Source organism: Rana temporaria, chromosome 13 (assembly GCF_905171775.1).
Source record: "Rana temporaria chromosome 13, aRanTem1.1, whole genome shotgun sequence".
Lineage (NCBI taxonomy): Eukaryota > Metazoa > Chordata > Amphibia > Anura > Ranidae > Rana > Rana temporaria.
The window spans coordinates 31,631,373-31,650,599 of NC_053501.1; the positions used below are offsets into that span (position 1 = coordinate 31,631,373).

The window sequence follows — 19,227 nt, forward strand, 5'->3', positions numbered from 1 at the left end:
ATTTTTATTTTTTTATATTATATACCGTGTTTCCCCGAAAAGAAGACCTACCCCGAAAATAAGCCCTATTGTGATTTTTGGGGATGGCTGCAATATAAGCCCTACCCCGAAAATAAGACCTAGCGTGGTATGTGATGTGGGGCTGTGTGTGCTGGATGCATTCGGTACTGCGCTCAGCTGGCCTCACGCTGCTCTCCTTCTCTTCAGCCAGCTGTCAGCGGGGGATTTTGACACCCCCTCAGTGCTCGGAGCGGGAATAAGAGCTCCGGCGGGCCATGAAAGCGCATAGCGGCACTCAGCTGATGTCCCGCTGCTTTTCTCCTCTCTTCAGCCAGCTGTCAGTGGGGGATTTTGGCCCTCCCTCAGTGCTCAGAGCGGGAACAAGATCTCAGGTGGGCCATGGAAGCGCATAGCGGTGCTCAGCTGATGTCCCGCTGCTCTTCTCCTCTTCTGTGGGGGATATCGGACCCCCCTCCATTTGCAGTGCTCTGGCGGGACACGGGTGCGGCGCTATGTGAAGGTGTTTGTCACACTTGGATTGCAGAAGGGTACAGTTTTCATTGTCTGATACTGTAATCCAGAGCATTCTTGAGTTTTGCAGGCACTTTTACTCGGTTCCACTGGCTACTGGGGATTCCTGACAGGCATGGAGGGAGATTGGGGGAGAAATCGGCACATGACAAGCCCTACTCCGAAAATAAGCCCTACTGGGTCTTTTGTTGCCAAAATTAATATAAGACCCGGGCTTATTTTCGGGGAAACACGGTATTGCACATAGTTTATTCACTGCATGTTTAATTGTTTTCATGCCACATATGATTATTCATGACTGCACTCAGGATTTAGCGCCACTTATTTATTTTGATTATTCACAACTGGTACAGCTGGTTGAGCGGCTGTTCATTTTTTCTTTTTTACTTGACCTAGCGGAGATTTTTTTCCTTTTTATATTTTAATAAGAATATACCAGGTCCTAGAGATTCAGGAGCTACCAGACCTCTGATAAGTTATTTTATATCTCTCCAGAGTCAAGTAGATGTGTGATAGTACCGGACAGGTAAGGGGGGGGGGGGGGGGGGCCCCCGGCTACTCCTCATGAGGATGGAGAGCTTATGTGCATAATGAGGTCTTCGTCAGATTTCAGTTGGTAATTAATATATTTTTCAGTATTTAGTACAGTGACATATTAATTATACTTTGTCCTTTTCTTCTTCAATTTATGGTACATTGAAGAAGGAATATGGGTCATAGCTCAGGAAAGTCAATTGATTAGATCAGTAGTGAGAACGTTTCTGCATGGCTCGCAGTGTCTGCCATTTTCAGATCAGGCAAAGTAGAAATATTGTATTGATCTGATGCCGATTCTTTGCTGACACTGTACCTTTCAATTTGTTTCTAGAGAAATGTCAAATTTTATAACTCAAAAAAACATCAAGTGCAGCTGAAAATGTCAAATTAACAACCTAGAGATCACATAGATTAAAAAATGTCATGCTGGATAATTAAAACCACACAACACAACTTAAATCTACAAAGGTGCAAAGTGGCAGAATAACTACTTCTGCCTTTTTTGATAGGACTTTTTTTTCAACCAACAATTACATTATATTGGACTCTTTCATCCGGTTTTGGTCTGGTGCTCCTTTACGCATCTCTATGGTTTGAGCCAACGTTAGGTGCCCATCAAGGGAGGTCTTGTTGTGCAGGAGCCATTTTGCTAGAGCTATTGAGCTTATTTGATGTTTTCCTTCATTTGACTACACATAAAAGTCTAAAATGTCTGAGGATTTTATTTAAAAGAGCAGCCATTTCAGTAGATGCTGAGTATCTGAATCATCCAACAAGATCTCTATGCTATGGTTTCTCACTCTGAACCCTCCCATCCATCCCTGGGGTCTCACTTCTAATACAGAAGACACAGCTGATAAACTGGGTGCGGAGATATCTACCTTAAAACTGAACTGAAGCCCAAACACTAAATAGAGGTAAAATACATACTGTATATGAGAGCTTTTTTTAACTGTCAAATGGTTTGTTCTTCTGTCCATTCAGCATTGAGGTTTACACAGCCCTACATCACAGCGCAGCCCTGTCTGGCAGGGCAGGAGACCTAATGTATCTCTCTGCTGTGGTCAAGCAAAAGTAAAAATTGTTGAAAAAGTCCTGTTACAAGGTTCTCAGCAGGAAGGACGGAAGGATGGGGTTAACCAGACAAGCACCACGTCTCCCTCTCAGGTTAGACTAATGAAAATGTGAGTTTTGGGGAGCTGTCCATCTATAGCAAGCCTAGTCCTAAAAAGCAAACCTTACATATTTTTATAAGCTTAAGTAAAAGTATGTAGCGCAAAAAATAAATGAACAGCGATGAGATGAGAATACTGTTATAAATGGACAGCACATTTAAATAAAGTCCTCAGGACCGATTGATAACATCCTATTGGACAAAAATCTTCGGGGAGCAGACACAAGTGCCGACGTCAGGCCAATGTCCAATACCGGGTCACAGTGGCACCCATTGGGGGTTATCTACAAAAGGCAAATCCAGTGCGCTTGAAAGTGCAGTTGCTGTAGATCCGAGAGGGACATGCAAGGAAAATAAAAAACAGCATTTTTGCTTGCACATGATTGGATGATAAAATCAACAGAGCTTCCCCCAATTTCAAAGTTTCCCCTCAGATCTACAGCGATCTAGAGCGACTGCACTTACAAGTGCACTTTTAGTGCAGTTGTAGTGCAGAGTGGATTTCCCTTTAGTAAATCAACCCCATTGTCATATGTTTTTAGGATTCTTTAATTTGTGCTTTTAACATTCAATTTTTTTTTCTAGCATGTTATTCAGCATAGTAGCGTGAGCTACAGTATGCCTTTATATATTTTTTTGGCGCCGTACTCACTGTTTAATCGCGTAGTAAAGTTTCAGGGGAATGGGCGTTCCTATGCAGAGGGCTCGTGATTGACGGCCGGCTATGGCGCGTAGCCGAAATAGGAGTTTGCTCTTCACGGCGCCTGCGCAGTCAGCTCTGATGTCTGTGCGCAGGCGCCGTATAGCGCAGTGAAGAGCCGAGACCTACTCCGGCTATTGTCGTGAAGCGTGACGCGCCATAGCCGGCCATCAATCACGAGCCCTCTGCATAGAAACGCCCATTCCCCGCGGGGAGTCTGAAACTTTACTACGCGATTAAACAGTGAGTACGGCGCCAAAAACAAAATATAAAGGCATACTGTAGCTCGCGCTACTATGCTGAATGACATGCTAGAAAGTTGTTTTTTAGGGTGAAACACCGCTTTAACTTGGCTCCCGGTAAGCTTTACCTACTACAGCTACATCTGGATGGTGCAAGTTGCGGAACATCCTTCCCCACAACAGATGGTGGATCTACACAGTATGTGTTTGCTGCAGTAATGGCAGACAGCTTTTCTGGTGAGTGTCCATTTCACATGGATGATTCTGGAGCACCGTACTGAATCACCTCTTCACTTGTCAAGTCACCACCATTTTTTATGCACATCTTTGCACTGAACTATTGTGTTTTCACCAAAAAGTTTATATCGCTGATCTTGACATGGGACAGTGCATTTTAATCTATATTTTTCACTACATTGGTTTTTAAGTGTTGATTTCCATCCACAAGATTAAACTTGTATGTATATTTTTTTCACTTTTAGAATTTTTTAGAATTTTAGAATTTTTTCACTTTTTTGGACTTTATTTCAAAGTGCTGTCCATTTATAGTAGTCTCATCGCATCGCTGTTCATTTACATTCTTGTCTCGAAACATATCCCAAACCGCCCTCTCCGCTCTTTTCAAGACCTCCTACTGTCAAGCTCTCTTGTCTTCCTCCCATGCTCGTCTCCAGGATTTCTCCAGAGCCTCTCCCATCCTCTGGAACTCACTATCTCAACCTGTCCGGCTATCCCCTACTCTTGCTACCTTCAGGCGATCCCTGAAAACTCACCTCTTCAGGGAAGCCTATCACGTCTCCAACTAATCTTTTACCACTTCCATCAGCTCATTCCCCACAGTTACAACCTTTTGTACCACCTGCCCCACCCTATTAGATTGTAAGCTCTTCTGAGCAGGGCCCTCTTAATCCTCTTGTATTTTATTGTATTGTAACTGTATTGTCTCCCTTTTATATTGTAAAGCGCTGCGTAAACTGTTGGCGCTATATAAATCCTGTATATTAATAATAATTTTCTTAAGATTATTTATAGGTTTGGTATATTACTTATCCACGTTAGCTGCCGCCCCACCACAGTTCAGAGATGCATATTTTTTATTTCTACACATTTTTATAATATTCCTCGTTTGAAAAGCTTTGGATGTTTTACAAGGTTTTAAAACAAATGCAATTGGCAGAATAAGAACAAGCAGCTGGTTCGAGCTGTTCCTACAGTTAGAGCACAACAAAATAAGAGTCCCTGTTTACGGTCCTTAAATCCATCACTCTTATCAGCTTCCATTTTCTCTTTTCTGTACATCCTGACCTCTCTGCCTTTGAAGTCTGTGTCCTTTAGGTCAGAAATTCCAGATCCTGCTTTTCAAAGCTTAGAGCAGGAACTGAGCATTCTACAAGAAAGGAGAGCCCTAGAATGCACATTACTTTGAAGTTGCCGAACAAGATACAACAACAAAACAATATTTTTTAGTAGCGACCGACTTTAAGGGCTGCCAACATTGCAGGACACTGGGATATGAACTACAAATAAATAGGGCAAAAATCAAAACCAAACAAATGCAGATGCTTATTTGAATATTTGACATACCCCAGCCTCTAAATAAAAAAAATATTTTTTTTTTATACAGTGTACAGATTTCCAGGTAAAGCATAACAACATTTTCCTGAACCTCCGAGAGCTTTTAGTATGCAAGGTAACTGATCACTTAACCAAAAAACAATGGTCTACGGTTCTGCTACATGGCTGTTTGGAATCAGAGAAAGACCAGGGTTTGCCTGCATCTATTCACGCCATGAAGTAGCGAGGAGAAGGATTGGCCACATGCCGTTCATACATTTTAAAAGTTTTCCACATGTTCTATAATTATTAGCAGCAACCCCATCAGCTATTTTATTTATTTTTTCCAGTGGGAGGTCTTTACTATTAGCAATGGGAGGCAGCCCCATTGAAAGCAATGGGAGACTGCTGGCTCCTGCATCTAATTGAAGCCACTCGCAGGTAAGCACTTTGTGGCGATTATCTGCATGGGATCGGTCCAGGATGCCAGGACCCCCACTGATTTTCTCGCATTTACATGCTATTGATCACAAATGCAGGTGGAAATGTAGGCTAAAAGAGGAAAAGTAACTTCCTAATCAAAGTTTATTCTGACACCTCCAAGTCAGACACACTGTCAGAGCTCAATGCCCTTACCTTCCCCCTCTCCAAAAATCCTTTTAGAGAACATAGAGCCTCCTAAAACCCTTTCCTCTGTCTAGGCCCTTCCTGTGAGCTTTCATAGCTTCAAAACCTTGGTTTTACTTCATAAGTGGAAGAGCAATATACCAGCATGAAAAGCACTCCCACCTTGCCAACATCCAAATTTGTGAAAAAAAAGGAAACGGAAACCTAACTTCTCAAAAAGTAGGCACAACATGACGCAATTTATGTTTAAAAGTTAATGGCAATCTTTTATTTCACAAATATTAAACATTTGTTGCATAAAGTCATTATAGAACCCACTACATTCAATAGATCAAAAAATATTAGCAATATACCAACCTCTCCATAACACAACACAAACTGATGATCTTTGCTAGAGACCAAATTGTTCAACTGAAATTTCTCCATAGAGAATATTACGCTACCCAGACATTGCATCGCAAACTTAACCCACTCCCCTATTTGTAATAAAATTTCAGTGTGACATTGGAACCTATTACCATATGGTATGGAGTTGTCTCCTGGTTTGTGACTATTGGGGCCAGGTTATGGCTAAGTTAGCAGAAGTGCTGGGCCTACCTTTGACACTGAACCCCCTTATGTTATTTTATGGTAGCCAGGATAATCTTTCCACCTGTTCAATGCTTTCCTTGATATGCATCCAGTTATACCAGATTCGGATTTAGTGTCAATGTGAGTGTCCGTACAAACTGTTAATCTGGCCAGTTTTTTATTAATTTTTTCAGCCAGAGGGCCAATAAAAAAAATGATATACGGTAGATTTCTCCATCCACACAAGCAGGACTCTCTGATCTCAGAATACACTGATCAGAGGCTGCAGACTCTGGTCGACAAAGATTATCCAACATTCTAGTTCAACAGAAGATAGCCTAAAGATTGACTTCTGTTGAACAGGGACAGCCACATGCTTCAATCCATCTATGGCCAGCTTTAGTGTCTGTATTTTAGCGAGGATACAAAAGTGTGCTACTGTTTCAGGGGTACAAACATCAAATATTGCATACATATGTGGTATTCCCATGCACATCAGGCATAGGAAAATATTTTTGGTGGTAGGTCATGGTAAAGGCAAGTAATATACAGGTACAATTTTAGTTTTTTTTACACGATTTGGGAAAATTTTACTTCTATCCTATAGTTGGGCTTCAACCAATACAGAAATCCGTACTTCCAGAATGAAGCGATAATTGTCTACACTTTCCTGTTTACTATCCTATTAAGCAGTGTACCAGGCTGCTCAGAACTGCTGTGGTATTAGCATAGGCGACTTCAGTTCAATTATTTTCAAACTTTGTTATTAACAATGAACTCTACACATAAATAAAAAAAGAACTTGTAATCAAATTATAAAATTCATTAAAATAGTTAAATGCATTTTATATACAACTAGTGGTAGTGCCTAAATATTTTATTTGTTTACAATGTATCCCCCTTATAGCAGAAACTAGACTGGTAGAGGGAATTACTGGTGCTGTCATTCAAACACCGTAGACATCTTTAGAGGGCAGTAGAAACACTTTGCTGTCAATAGAACATCACCAGCTTTTTTTTCATACCTTCACCCAGTGGATGCATTCCACTGCCATAATGTCAGGAGGGTGCAGAAGCATGTGGGTATAAACCTATACTGTATACGTATAGATTGAAAAAAAAAATGTATACATACACCTTATACTACGGTATTTATAAGGAGGATATATGCCAGCCTTATGAAGAGCAAGGGCCACTTAAGCGACTTGGTAACCTGTCGTGGGCCACAATGAGCGGAGCAGGTGGATGGCATGTCCGTGTCTTCTCTGCATACCTGTGTACCTTTGGCTTTCCTGCACTTTGCAATAGACGTCTATTATATTCTTCAGGTTTGGTGCACTTTCAGAAAGCTTACCAAACTCGCAGGTAAAAACAGAAGTCTATGGCTCAGTGCAGGTAACCCGCAGGCAAACTGCTCTGCATCTTCCGATCAGTTTGAAAGCAGCCCAGTAACCACTGAAGAAAAGATATGCCCATATATATACCGTGATTTTAGTAACAAACTGACCAACAACAGTATTCTATTCTATTCCAGAGCAGGTGGTCATGGGCCACTGTTTGGGCACCCCTGATATATGCAGATAAGAAAGTGAAAAGCAAGTTATTAAATGCAGGAAAAAAAAAAAATTAAATTGTATTTGTTGTGTTTTATTTTAACCTAAGCCAAAACTTTTTTCTTTTGCTGGTTGTGTTACATTGCTTTATACCTTCTATCCTAGCATTATGGATACAAAACAAAGTAGTGATTGCATTTTCCAACATCCTCCACCAAGCAAACTATTAGGTTTGGGTGAACTAACCTTTAAAGCGCTTTGCTTTAAAGGTTAGTTCATTGTATTCTCCAAGACAGGGAAACAGACAAAGAAATAGATCTAGAACAGAGAAATAAGGAAGAAACACAGGATATGACACTTTTGCCAACAAAAAGAGAGATGGAAGGAATGTTCGCTGCTTTAGAAAGATCACTCAAAACGCAAATGGAAAAAATGGAGAAAAATATGGGGCATATATTGGAAAGAGTGGAAGAAGTGGAGAAAAAAGTTGACCACAATGTAATTTCATTTAAAAAACTAGAAGACGAAATAAAAGCATTAAAAATAAACCAACGAGAACAGGCGTATAAATTAGAAGATCAAGAGAACAGAGATAGAAGAAAGAATATAAGAATACGCGGTGTTCCAGAAACGACACAAGCCGAGGACCTCCCAGAAATAATAAGAAAAATCTGCAATCCAATATTAGAGAGAGAAACAACTTCCCCGCTCAGAATAGAACGAGCACACAGAATAAGACGTCCTAGGGAGAGAGCACAGGATTACTCAAGGGACATTATTGTGCGTTTTGAAAGTTGGGAAGAGAAAAACCAGCTATGGAGAAAACTGAGAGGGAAGTCGCCGTTAGAATACGATCAACATAATATTCAAATTTATCAAGATCTGTCACAAGAGACGTTAAAACGAAGAAGAAGTTTAAAACCCTTGCTAGGTGTTCTGCAGGAGCATGATATTCAGTATAATTGGGGATTTCCAGCGTGCCTAATAGGCAGGAAAAATAGTGTTTCGGCAAGACTGAGGTTTTTGGAGGAAATACCAGAATTTTGTCATAGTTTAGGCATCCCAATACCAAAAAATTATTAGTGTTGATCGGCCGGGGAGGGGGGGAACTGTGGGGGGGGGGGGCAGTGGGTGGGAGGGAAATGGGGAGGGTCAACATGGTAAGCTATCGGAGCTGGACTGGGGAGAAGGGAGTCCCAGAGAGTGCTTCTTCACCAGTTCCCTAGTATAGGGGGACAGGAGACCGGGCCAAAATAGAACTCCACCTCAGCCTGAGGAGCAAAAGAGCGCCAGGAGCGCCAAATAGAAAAAGCTCCAAAAATGACCAGAAGGTCAGGGATCGAATGGGGGGGGGGCGGAGGGGAGGAGAAAGCCCCAAAAGAAGAACGGGGGGGCAAGGTACAAATGGAGGGGGGGGGGGGGGGGGGGGGGGGGGGGAAGGGGGGGGGGGGGGGGTGGGGGTGGGAAGGGAGAGGGGAAGATTAGAGAGGGGGGGAAAGGGATTCAGATCTGTGTGTCATGCAGCAGGAAAGAACATATATACCCAAGACAGAGGGGAAAAAAAAAAAAAAAAAAAACATGACAAACATAAATTTCTTAACATACAATGTAAGAGGTCTCAGTTGCCCTGAAAAAAGGCATATGGTACTAAGAGAAGTTGAAAGGTATTCCGCTGAAATAGTTTTCCTGCAAGAGACACACATAACGTTGGACTCTAATGTTAGATTGTATTCTCGGGCAGTTCCTATTTGGTACTATGGGGACTCCCCAAAGAAGAGAGCAAAAGGGGTCGCCATAGGAATAGGGAAGAATATTTCCTTTACAGTAGAAGATAGGAAAGTAGACCCGGAAGGTCGCTATTTGTTCCTAAAAGGAGTACTCCAAGGGAAAAAATACACGTTAGCAAATATTTACTGCCCAAACAGCCAACCACACAAATACTTGAGGGGGATTTTGAATGCCTTAATGGACTTTAAATTAGGACATGTAATACTAGCAGGAGATTTCAATCTCTCAATGGACTATCAACTGGATAGTACATCCGGGGCTCAGAGGCGAAATATTAAACAGCTTAGAATATTAAGAAAAAAAATGCATAGCTACTGTTTAATAGATCCCTGGAGGATTACATATCCAAATAAAAGAGACTATACCTACTATTCCTCCGTGCACGGAACATATTCAAGACTGGACTATATATTGGTAGACCATGAGTTATTGGAAGAGGTAGTTAAAACTTCAATTGGGGTATCTACAATCTCAGATCACGCTCCTGTAATAGCGGAAATTAGATTCAAAGAAATAGAGCAAAGAAAAGGATCATGGAACTTGAATGAAGAACTTATAGAGGATATAGAGGTAAACAACATAGTGAGAATGGATCTGGATCAATATTTCACCCTTAATAACACACCTGAAGTAAGGGTAGCTACCGTTTGGGAGGCCCATAAGGCATACATCAGAGGGAAATTAATCTCAATAGGAGCAGGGAAAAAAAAGATAAGGAAATTAAACATGAAAAAATTAACAACTGAGCTATTTGAACTGGAGCAAATGCATAAAGAGCGAGGAGAAAATGAAATATATCATGAAATTATTGTAAAGAGGACCCAGCTTAGAGATCTGATGAAGGTTGAAACAAGAGACATATTCAGAAATGTTAGAAAGGAGAGGTATAAATGGGGGAACAAACCGGGGGAAACATTTAGCCAGAATATCCAGGGAAAAAAAAAAAAAAAACTACATCGAAAAAATAAAGAATCAAGACGGTCTTATGAAATATAAGACGTCTGAAATAGCGGAATCCTTTCGGACTTTTTATAGTTCATTATATTCAATAAGAACCAAGGAAACACAGGAGCAAGAAAAGATGAGAAAAAGGAAAATCAGGGAATACTTAGAAGAAGCGAAACTACCTAAAATTTCTCAAAACGACATTGAATCCCTAGAGGCCCCAATAACTCAAGAAGAGGTACATAGAGCCTTCCGGGAAACCCCGTGCGGGAAAAGTCCAGGCCCCGATGGCTTGCCGATCAAATATTATAAAACATTTAGCGAACTCCTGGTCCCAGAGATGTGTAACTATTTTAACAAAATAGGAGAGGAAGAAGAAATAAGAAAAGAATCTCTTTTGGCAAATATTTCTATTATCCCTAAAACGGGAAAAGATGGAACGTTGTGTTCCAGCTATCGTCCAATAGCACTGTTAAACGCAGACCTGAAAGTATACGCGAAAATATTAGCAACCAGGATAAAAGGTTTAATGCCGCAATTAATAAACTCAGATCAGGCGGGCTTTGTAGCAGGCAGAGAAGGAAGAGACAATAGTATAAGGACCCTGTTACTGTTACAACAAGATCCAAAAAGGAAACCCCCAGTCGTACTCATGTCCTTAGATGCCGAAAAAGCATTTGACAGAGTCGACTGGGGGTTTATGATAGAAACTTTACAAAATATAGGCCTGGGACCAAGGTTCATGAAATGGGTAAAGAACCTGTACAGTCACCCGACGGCAAGGGTGAAGGTCAATGGGAGTGTGTCATCTGTGTTCAACATGGAAAACGGAACCAGACAGGGGTGCCCGCTCTCACCTCTCCTGTATGTAATAGCCTTGGAACCGTTGTTAGCAAAAATCCGGGAAAACCCGGGGATAGGAGGGGTGAGAGTGGGAGATGAAGAACACAAGGTGGCGGCGTATGCGGATGACATACTCCTATACCTGACCAAACCTAGAGTATCTCTCCCTAATGTTATAAAGGAAATAAAGAGATATGGAGAACTTTCAAATTTTAAAATAAACCCGATAAAAACGGTAATCTTGAATCTGGGGATAGAAAAAAAAGAAGCAGAAGAACTACAGAAAGAGTTTCCATTTACATGGGAAAAAGAAGCTATAACGTACTTGGGTATAAAAATTACATCTAAAGTTGAAAAACTCTACTCGGCCAACTTTGTCCCCTTAATTAACGACATTAACCAAGACCTGAAAAACCTAGCAAAAAAACATATCTCCTGGATAGGCAAGATCAATGCGTTTAAAATGATGATTTTACCAAAGATAACATACAAACTTCAAATGCTCCCAATAAAAATACCGCAAAGCTTCTTTAAAGTAATTAAAACAGTAATCTTGAAATATATATGGGCAGGTAAAAAGGCTAGATTAAGTTATTCATTGTTGAGCATGAAAAAAAAAGGAGGGGGGCTGGGGCTCCCTGATATAAAAAGATATTATTTTGCTGTAAACTTAGCCAGGCTAGTAGAATGGACAAACGCACATACACAAAAAAAATGGGTACGTATGGAAGAAATATTAAGTAGGACACTATTAAACAGAAACGTATGGATACCACCGAAAACGAGGGAACTGAGCACGAACACACACAACATAACAAGGAACGTATTTAGGATATGGGACACAATATGTAGACGGGAAAAATGGGAGTATAACTCCCCATTAATCCCATTAGCAGGCACAAATTTTTTTCCACCAGGTAACGGAACACGTTTTGGAAAACACTTAGGGCAGAAAAAATTAAAAGATATTGTTACACGGGGAAAAATTAAACTTAGACAAGAGATAAAAATAGGGGAAGGGGAACAAAGCATGAGTGAATGGGAGTATATGCAGTTAAAACATTTTGTGAGCACACTACCACAACCAATTAGGGAAGACAAGACACTATATCCAATAGAAAAAATATGCAGCATGGACAAGCCCCTGATACACGGTATATCAAAGGTATACGGGATACTAACAGAACTCGAGACCCAGGAAGCATTGCCCTTTTTAGAAAAATGGGAAAGCGACATTGGTAAAAAAATTGATAAAACACAAATGATAGGTGCAGTATATAACCATGCTGCGGACATTACCACCATAGAAGCAAACTATAAATGTATGGTGCGATGGCACATGACTCCATCAAGAATGAATAAGATCCACCCTAGAAATTCAGAGCTATGTTGGAGAAACTGTAAACAAAAAGGAACAACGCTACATATATGGTGGGACTGCCCGAGAATGCAGGAATTTTGGAAAGAAATCTTGAAATATATTGTAGAAATAACAGGAGAGACGATTCTATGTAGCCCGCTGACCTGTTTGTTTCACGGAACTGAAAAAACAAAAAAACAATATGGAACAACTCTGGTCCCAGTGTTGTTAAATGCAGCTAAGGCTCTGATCCCCAAAAATTGGCTACACCCAAAGAGGCCATCAATTAAAGAGTGGATAGAAAGGGTGGAATATATAGAAGAGATGGAGTATCTTGCCTGCAGAGAGTTAGGAGAAGAGGACAAAAACAGGAGGGTTTGGGAAAAGTGGAAAGTGTTTAAATCCACAGAAAAGTTCGTCCAGGGAACGATAGAAGCAGAAAGCTGAGAAACCATAAAGAAGATTGCATGGCACACAGATCCGGGGGGGGGGGGGGAGGAGGGGGGGAAGGAAAAGGGGGGGGGAAAAAGGGGGAAAAAAAAAAAAAAAAAAGGGGGGGGGGTAATTATGATATGCTAACTATGATATGCTATCAAAGAATGCAGTTGGATTCGTTAAGCGGGAAAATACTAACCTAATAGTTTAAAAATGTTAAATCCGCAATGTCAAAGGGAAAAAAAAAAATGACAAAAACCCACGAATGATGCGAAGCCGCAAGAGAGACGCTAAGGGCGGGCGAACCGTGAGCTAGCCTCTCGGCTATATGTGAGCAGAGTCTGACGTGAAAAAAAAAAAAAAAAAAAAAAAAAAAAAAAAAAATAAAGCGCTTTGCTTTGATATGAAGCATCATGAAATCATAAGCAGTGCACAAACTAGAACATCTTGTCATAAAGAGGTAACAAATGATTACACAGGAGGAAAGGGTTACCTTCTGCTCCTTATAAATGCCAAGCTCTTTTTCTTTAGCGATTCTCTCCTCTTTCTCTGAAAACACAGAAACACGACAGCAGAACATGAGTGATGTATGCTGGATGCTGTCATTCCACATGACATGTCTGCCTGTGCACCCGTGTCACTCACCCCTCTGTTCCCGCAAGTACTCTGCATTCTCCTTCATCCACAGTTCTGTCTTGATTTCAGATTCCTTCTCATCGAGAATATACTGAAGAGGAAAAACAAACAAAAAACTTAAGCACACCACATTTAATTTATAAAACCAGAATGATACGACATCTGCTATCATGGAGTCCAGTTTGCCATCCACAGTTTGGACATAATTTATTAGGGCAGTGCTACATGGCGACTCATGTAGATCAGCTTTTTATTTGGAAGGTATAGTCAAACCATTCCCATTTAGTTGCTTTGTTAGCATAATTATATATATATATATATATATATATATATATATATATATATATATAAAAAAAAGAAGAGCATTAAGGGCAACTGTTTAAATGACACCCACATAGGAGTGCTCCATTTAAGGAAAGGGCTTGTGTACATTATAGGCTTTTGATTGAATCAAAACTGCTTTGCTAACCATACAAGTCAATGAAAGTGTGAAAGCAGCTTAGAAGAAAGTCAAGTGCAAGTTAAGAGCAATTCAGAAGCACCTGTGAAGGAAATCTTAAAGCGGGGGTTCACCCGAAAATATTTTTTTAACATTAGATTGAGGCTAATTACAGGAAGCAGAATCGGGTGTTTTTTTTTTAAATCAATGCAGTACTTACCGTTTTAGAGATAGATGTTCTCCGCCGCTTCCGGGTATGGTCTTCGGGACTGGGCATTCCTATTTGATTGACAGCCTTCCGACGGTCGCATACAGCGCGTCACGAGTTGCCGAACGTCGGCGCGGCTCTATACGGCGCCTGCGCACCAACGTTCGGCTACTTTCGGAAACTCGTGACGCTCTGTGACGGTCGGAAGGCTGTCAATCAAATAGGAATGCCCAGCACAGCGTGATGAATGTGCTTACTCCATTACGAATGGTAGTTTTACCAGAACGAGCGCTCCCGTCTCATAACTTGCTTCTGAGCATGCGTGGGTTTTTAACATCATTTTAGCCCACACGATCATTTTTTACAACCCGAAAAACTACATTGTTTAAAACGTCGTTAAAAAATGCAGCATGTTCGAAAAAAATTTTGGTCGTTTTTCAGAACCCGAAAAATGATGTGAAGCCCACACACGATCATTTTAAATGACATTTTTTTAAAACAACGTTTTTTTCATGCCGAAAAATGATCGTGTGTACGCGGCATAAGATCTCTAACTCTCATTCATATATACACATACTAGAGCCAATTTAGACAGGATCTAATTAACCTACCAGCATGTCTTTGGAGTGTGGGAGGAAACCAGAGTACCCTAGAAGAAGACCACGCAGGCATGGAGAATATGCAAACTCCAGTGAGGTTGTATCACTGTTGGGATTCAAACCGACGAACCCTAGTGTCGGCTAGGCAGAAGTGCTGCCCACTTAGTCACTGTGCTGCCCCATCCTTGGTGCCAATGGGAGGAATTGTGCCCCATCCTTGGTGCCAATGGGAGGAATTGTGCCCCATCCTTGGTGCCAATGGGAGGAATTGTGCCCCATCCTTGGCGTCAATGGGAGGAATTGTGCCCCATCCTTGGCGTCAATGGGAGGAATTGTGCCCCATCCTTGGCGTCAATGGGAGGAATTGTGCCCCATCCTTGGCGTCAATGGGAGGAATTGTGCCCCATCCTTGGCGTCAATGGGAGGAATTGTGCCCCATCCTTGGCGTCAATGGGAGGAATTGTGCCCCATCCTTGGCTTCAATGGGAGGAATTGTGCCCCATCCTTGGCTTCAATGGGAGGAATTGTGCCCCATCCTTGGCGTCAATGGGAGGAATTGTGCCATATCCTTGGTGTCAATGGGAGGAATAGTGCCCCAAAGGCAGAATAAAGGCAAGCAAAGAGCTGCATCTGGCCCCAGGCTGCAGTTTGGAAAGCACTGGTTTAAAGTGCATGTCTGGACAAAATAGAAAATAAATAAATAGGTGACCATTTTTGTCTGTATGATCCAAGGTGTGCAGCTGTTCCTTAGCATATTTAAGATAGCAAGGTGAATGCTAATCAAGTGTGTTAGGAGAGGAGGGAAGGTAGACCTACATACACAAGAGCTTCAGTGTAACCACTGAAAGCTTGACATGCCATCAAACATGTACAGTAAAACCTTGGTTTGAGAGTAACTTGGTTTGAGAGCGTTTTGCAAGACGAGCAACACTTTTAAATACATTTTGACTTAATATACAAGCGATGTCTTAAAATAAGAGTAGCGTCATGTCACAACTGAGTATAAAAGAGAAGAGAGGCGCCTCCAAGCCTAGCAATATGGTTACATGTAATGAAGGTACGACATTTAGCAACATATTGCTACACTTAGAGGCGCCTCTCTTTTTTTATACTCTGTAGCTCCTGCTGGATTTTGCTTCTAATCCCCTTGGGGAGTCTTCCATTTGTGGATGGACAATTTATGGTTACACAACCCATCACATTGCTATAATCTTTTTATATGAACTATAAACTGAAGGACTTATGAATAAATAGTTGCGGAACCAATCATCTGACTTTCCATTATTTCTTATGGGGAAATTTGCTTTGATATACAAGTGCTTTGGATTACAAGCATGTTTCCAGAACAAATTATGCTCGTAAGCCAAGGTTTTACTGTACATCTACTGGGTACCCCAACTGAAGTCCTAACAAAAAAGTACCCACAAAAGATAGCTCATCTCTGTTTAGACAAAGAAATTGCCTAACGATTTCACAATTTTACTGACCAATTACATCTGGCACAGAACTGCTGAGGTCTTTTATTGGCCAGACATGGTCAAATGAATACATGCATATGCCAGAAATATTTTAAACGTATTAAAATTGTTTCAGGGTATGAGCACCTTCAGACACTTTCTAAGATCTGCCCACATCTAAAGATGCCCATATACCGTCAGCAATTTGCTTGTTCTCCCATCCTTGGTGTGGCTAACCACCAATTCTTTCTGTATCTGATTGTATTTCACAAGCTAACAAAGGTTGGCAAAAACTTGGCTAGATTAAATAATGGGAAACTGCAAGATTAGCTAATTAGGTAAGCAACAATAGCCCTGACACTGCTGTATCCTGTGAACCTGTCATCCTTTCATTGCATTATGCTGGAGGCTTTAGGTCATGTAGCTGTTAAATAAACAGCAGCTTGGTGTGACTAGCCATCAAACCAGGACCAGGTAATGCCAAGGGAAAATAAGCAGTGTGAAGTAATAATGCACATGGGTGGTCTTTTCCATCCACTCAATGGGATCACAGTTCATTTTAACAAACCAGTGTTATGTATCAGGATCCACACTGTAGTTACATTCCCCATTACCATGCAAACTTCCCCACACTAACAGAAAACAAGGGGAAATTACTGTCAGATCCATAATGTTCAGCATAGGTAGATCTAAAGCACAAGAGGGGATGATTTCCAGCTACAGGATGTAGAATTATTCTATCCATTAATGGGGTTGGAGGTGGCGACTCTTATCATATGACAGTGATCACATGACTATCAGAGCTGCAAAATCTGGTGTAGCTGTGCATAGAAACCAATCAGCTTCTAACGTCAGCTTGTTTAAGTTTTGATAAAAAAACAACCTGGAAGCTGATTAGTTTCTACGCAGAGCTTCACCAGGGTTTGCACTCTCCAGTTTAAGTTTAATCCAACCCCAATATCTCACTACCTCTGCAAAGAGAAAGATGAATGGTACTTAATGCAGGAAAAAAATTAGGTTTCTTATTTGAATTAATAAATTGCAAGGGCACAGGATACACATTTTTTCATCAGGGGGTTAAAGTATGCTAGTCATGGGTAGACAGTGGAGGTACCCTCTTATACACTGATCAGCCATAACATTATGACCGCTCACCAAAACCCATTGAGATACGGACTCCACTGGCACAAAGCTGACAGTACCAGATCCTTTAAAGCAGTTGTAAAGGCACAAGGTTTTTTACCTTCATGCATTCAGGTAACAAAACTTCTGTGAACAGCAGCCCCTCCAGCTCACCCTAATATCAAACTAAGCCCCCTCTCGACCCAGCGATGTCCACGATGTCCCTGGTCTCTCCAGGCATTCACACACCCGATTGGCTTCTGGCAGCAGCGGAAGCCATCGGAGCCAGAGGGGGTGGGGCGAGGCCAAACCGCAGCTCTGTGTGTGAATGGATACACAGCGCCGTGGGTCGGGAGCGCACCTGCTTGGGTGCCCCCAGAGCAAGATGGGGGGGGGGGGGACCTGGAAGGAGGTAGGAGCCAGGAGCGCCGGGGTGGAACCGGAGAAGAGGATCCAGGCTGCTCTGTGTAAAACCACTGCACAGAGCAGGTAACTAGGACATGTTTCTATAAAATAAAAAAAAAGGCTTTAATATCACATTAAGTGTAAGTTGTGAGGTGGGGCCTTCCTTTGCTCAAACTTGTTTTTCCAATAGATGCTTAATTGGCATGAGATCTGGAGAATTTGGAGTTCAAGTCAACACCTCAAATCATTCTTAAAGTAATCGGACCAGTCTACCTTCTTCTATTTCTCTGTAGTACAGTTCTGATGTTCAGGTGCCCATTGTTGGATTTTTTTTTTGCTGTGAACATGGGTCAACACCTCAAACTCGTTGTGGTGTTCCAAAAACTATTCTTTAATTCATTAGACCTGGCCACCATCTTCTATTTCTTAGTGGTCTTGTCCTGATGCTCACCTGCCCCTTCTAGGCGCTTTTGGCTGTGGACATGGGTCAGCATGGGTAGTCTGACCAGCCCACGGTTACGCAGACCCACATGAAAAAATGTGGTGCACTGTGTGTTCTGACACCTGACAGAACCTGTATATACTTTTCAGCAATCTGAACTACAGTATCTATTCTATTGGATTGGACTATACGGGCCAGTCTTTGTTCCCCACGAGCATCAATGAGCCTTTGCTGCTCATGACCTTGTCGCTGGTTCACTGGTTTTCCTTTCTTGGACCACTTTTGGTAGGTCCGGACCACTGCAGACCAGGCACGTCCCACAAGAGCTGCAGTTTTGGAGATACTCTGACTCAGTCGTCTAGCCATTGCAATTTGGCCCTGGTCAAAGCCACTCAAATCCCTATGCTTGCCCATTTTTTTTGCTTCAGGGACTACATTTTCACTTGCTGCCTAACTTTCAGATGTCACGAGATAATCAATGTTATTCACATAATCAGTGGTCATGGCTGATTGTATATCCAACCAATATCTTAGGCTATTAGAAATGAATGACATGCACAAGTGCCGTAAAGTCAAAACAACCTGTATCAGCACACAATATTCAATTAACGTGTATGTCTGGGTTAAAAGAGTAAAAAAAAAAACACATGCAGTGCATCTCCGTAATACATGTATATTTCCCCATGTTTTGTCCCTTTAAAAATGCAGCAAGGGCAGCGCTTTGCATATTTTTTGGGACAAAACACTGGGAAATATACATGTACTACAAAGATGTACTTGACATGTCTATTTTATCCAGACCTACATTATTTTAAATAAATGCTTTATCTAAAAGGTAGGCACCAGAATGGGTAAAAGTGAAATCATAAACAAACAATCTCCTCATCCAAACATATACTTACATGCATTCTAGTAGTAAAAGCTAGGACAATCTTTGTACATTTATCAGATATGGTATTAACCAGTATATCCAACAGAGTGAAGCTCCAATGTAACAACATAGTTGATCTAACATGCTGTCTGCTGAATTCAAAGCACTGTCAATTATTATTATTGCTGT

General features: G+C 41.3%; 1 protein-coding gene across 1 annotated transcript in view; it reads right to left on the bottom strand.

Annotated features, from left to right (window-relative positions):
- Nucleotides 1–19,227, bottom strand: part of BRF1 (BRF1 RNA polymerase III transcription initiation factor subunit) — a 437,396-nt gene that overhangs the window by 109,058 nt on the left and 309,111 nt on the right. The window contains exons 13-14 of the mRNA XM_040332965.1: nt 13,505–13,586; nt 13,353–13,408 (exon numbers count right to left, since the gene is read on the bottom strand). Coding sequence (XP_040188899.1) covers nt 13,353–13,408; nt 13,505–13,586 — 138 coding nt within the window. The remainder of the gene's footprint in view (nt 1–13,352; nt 13,409–13,504; nt 13,587–19,227) is intronic.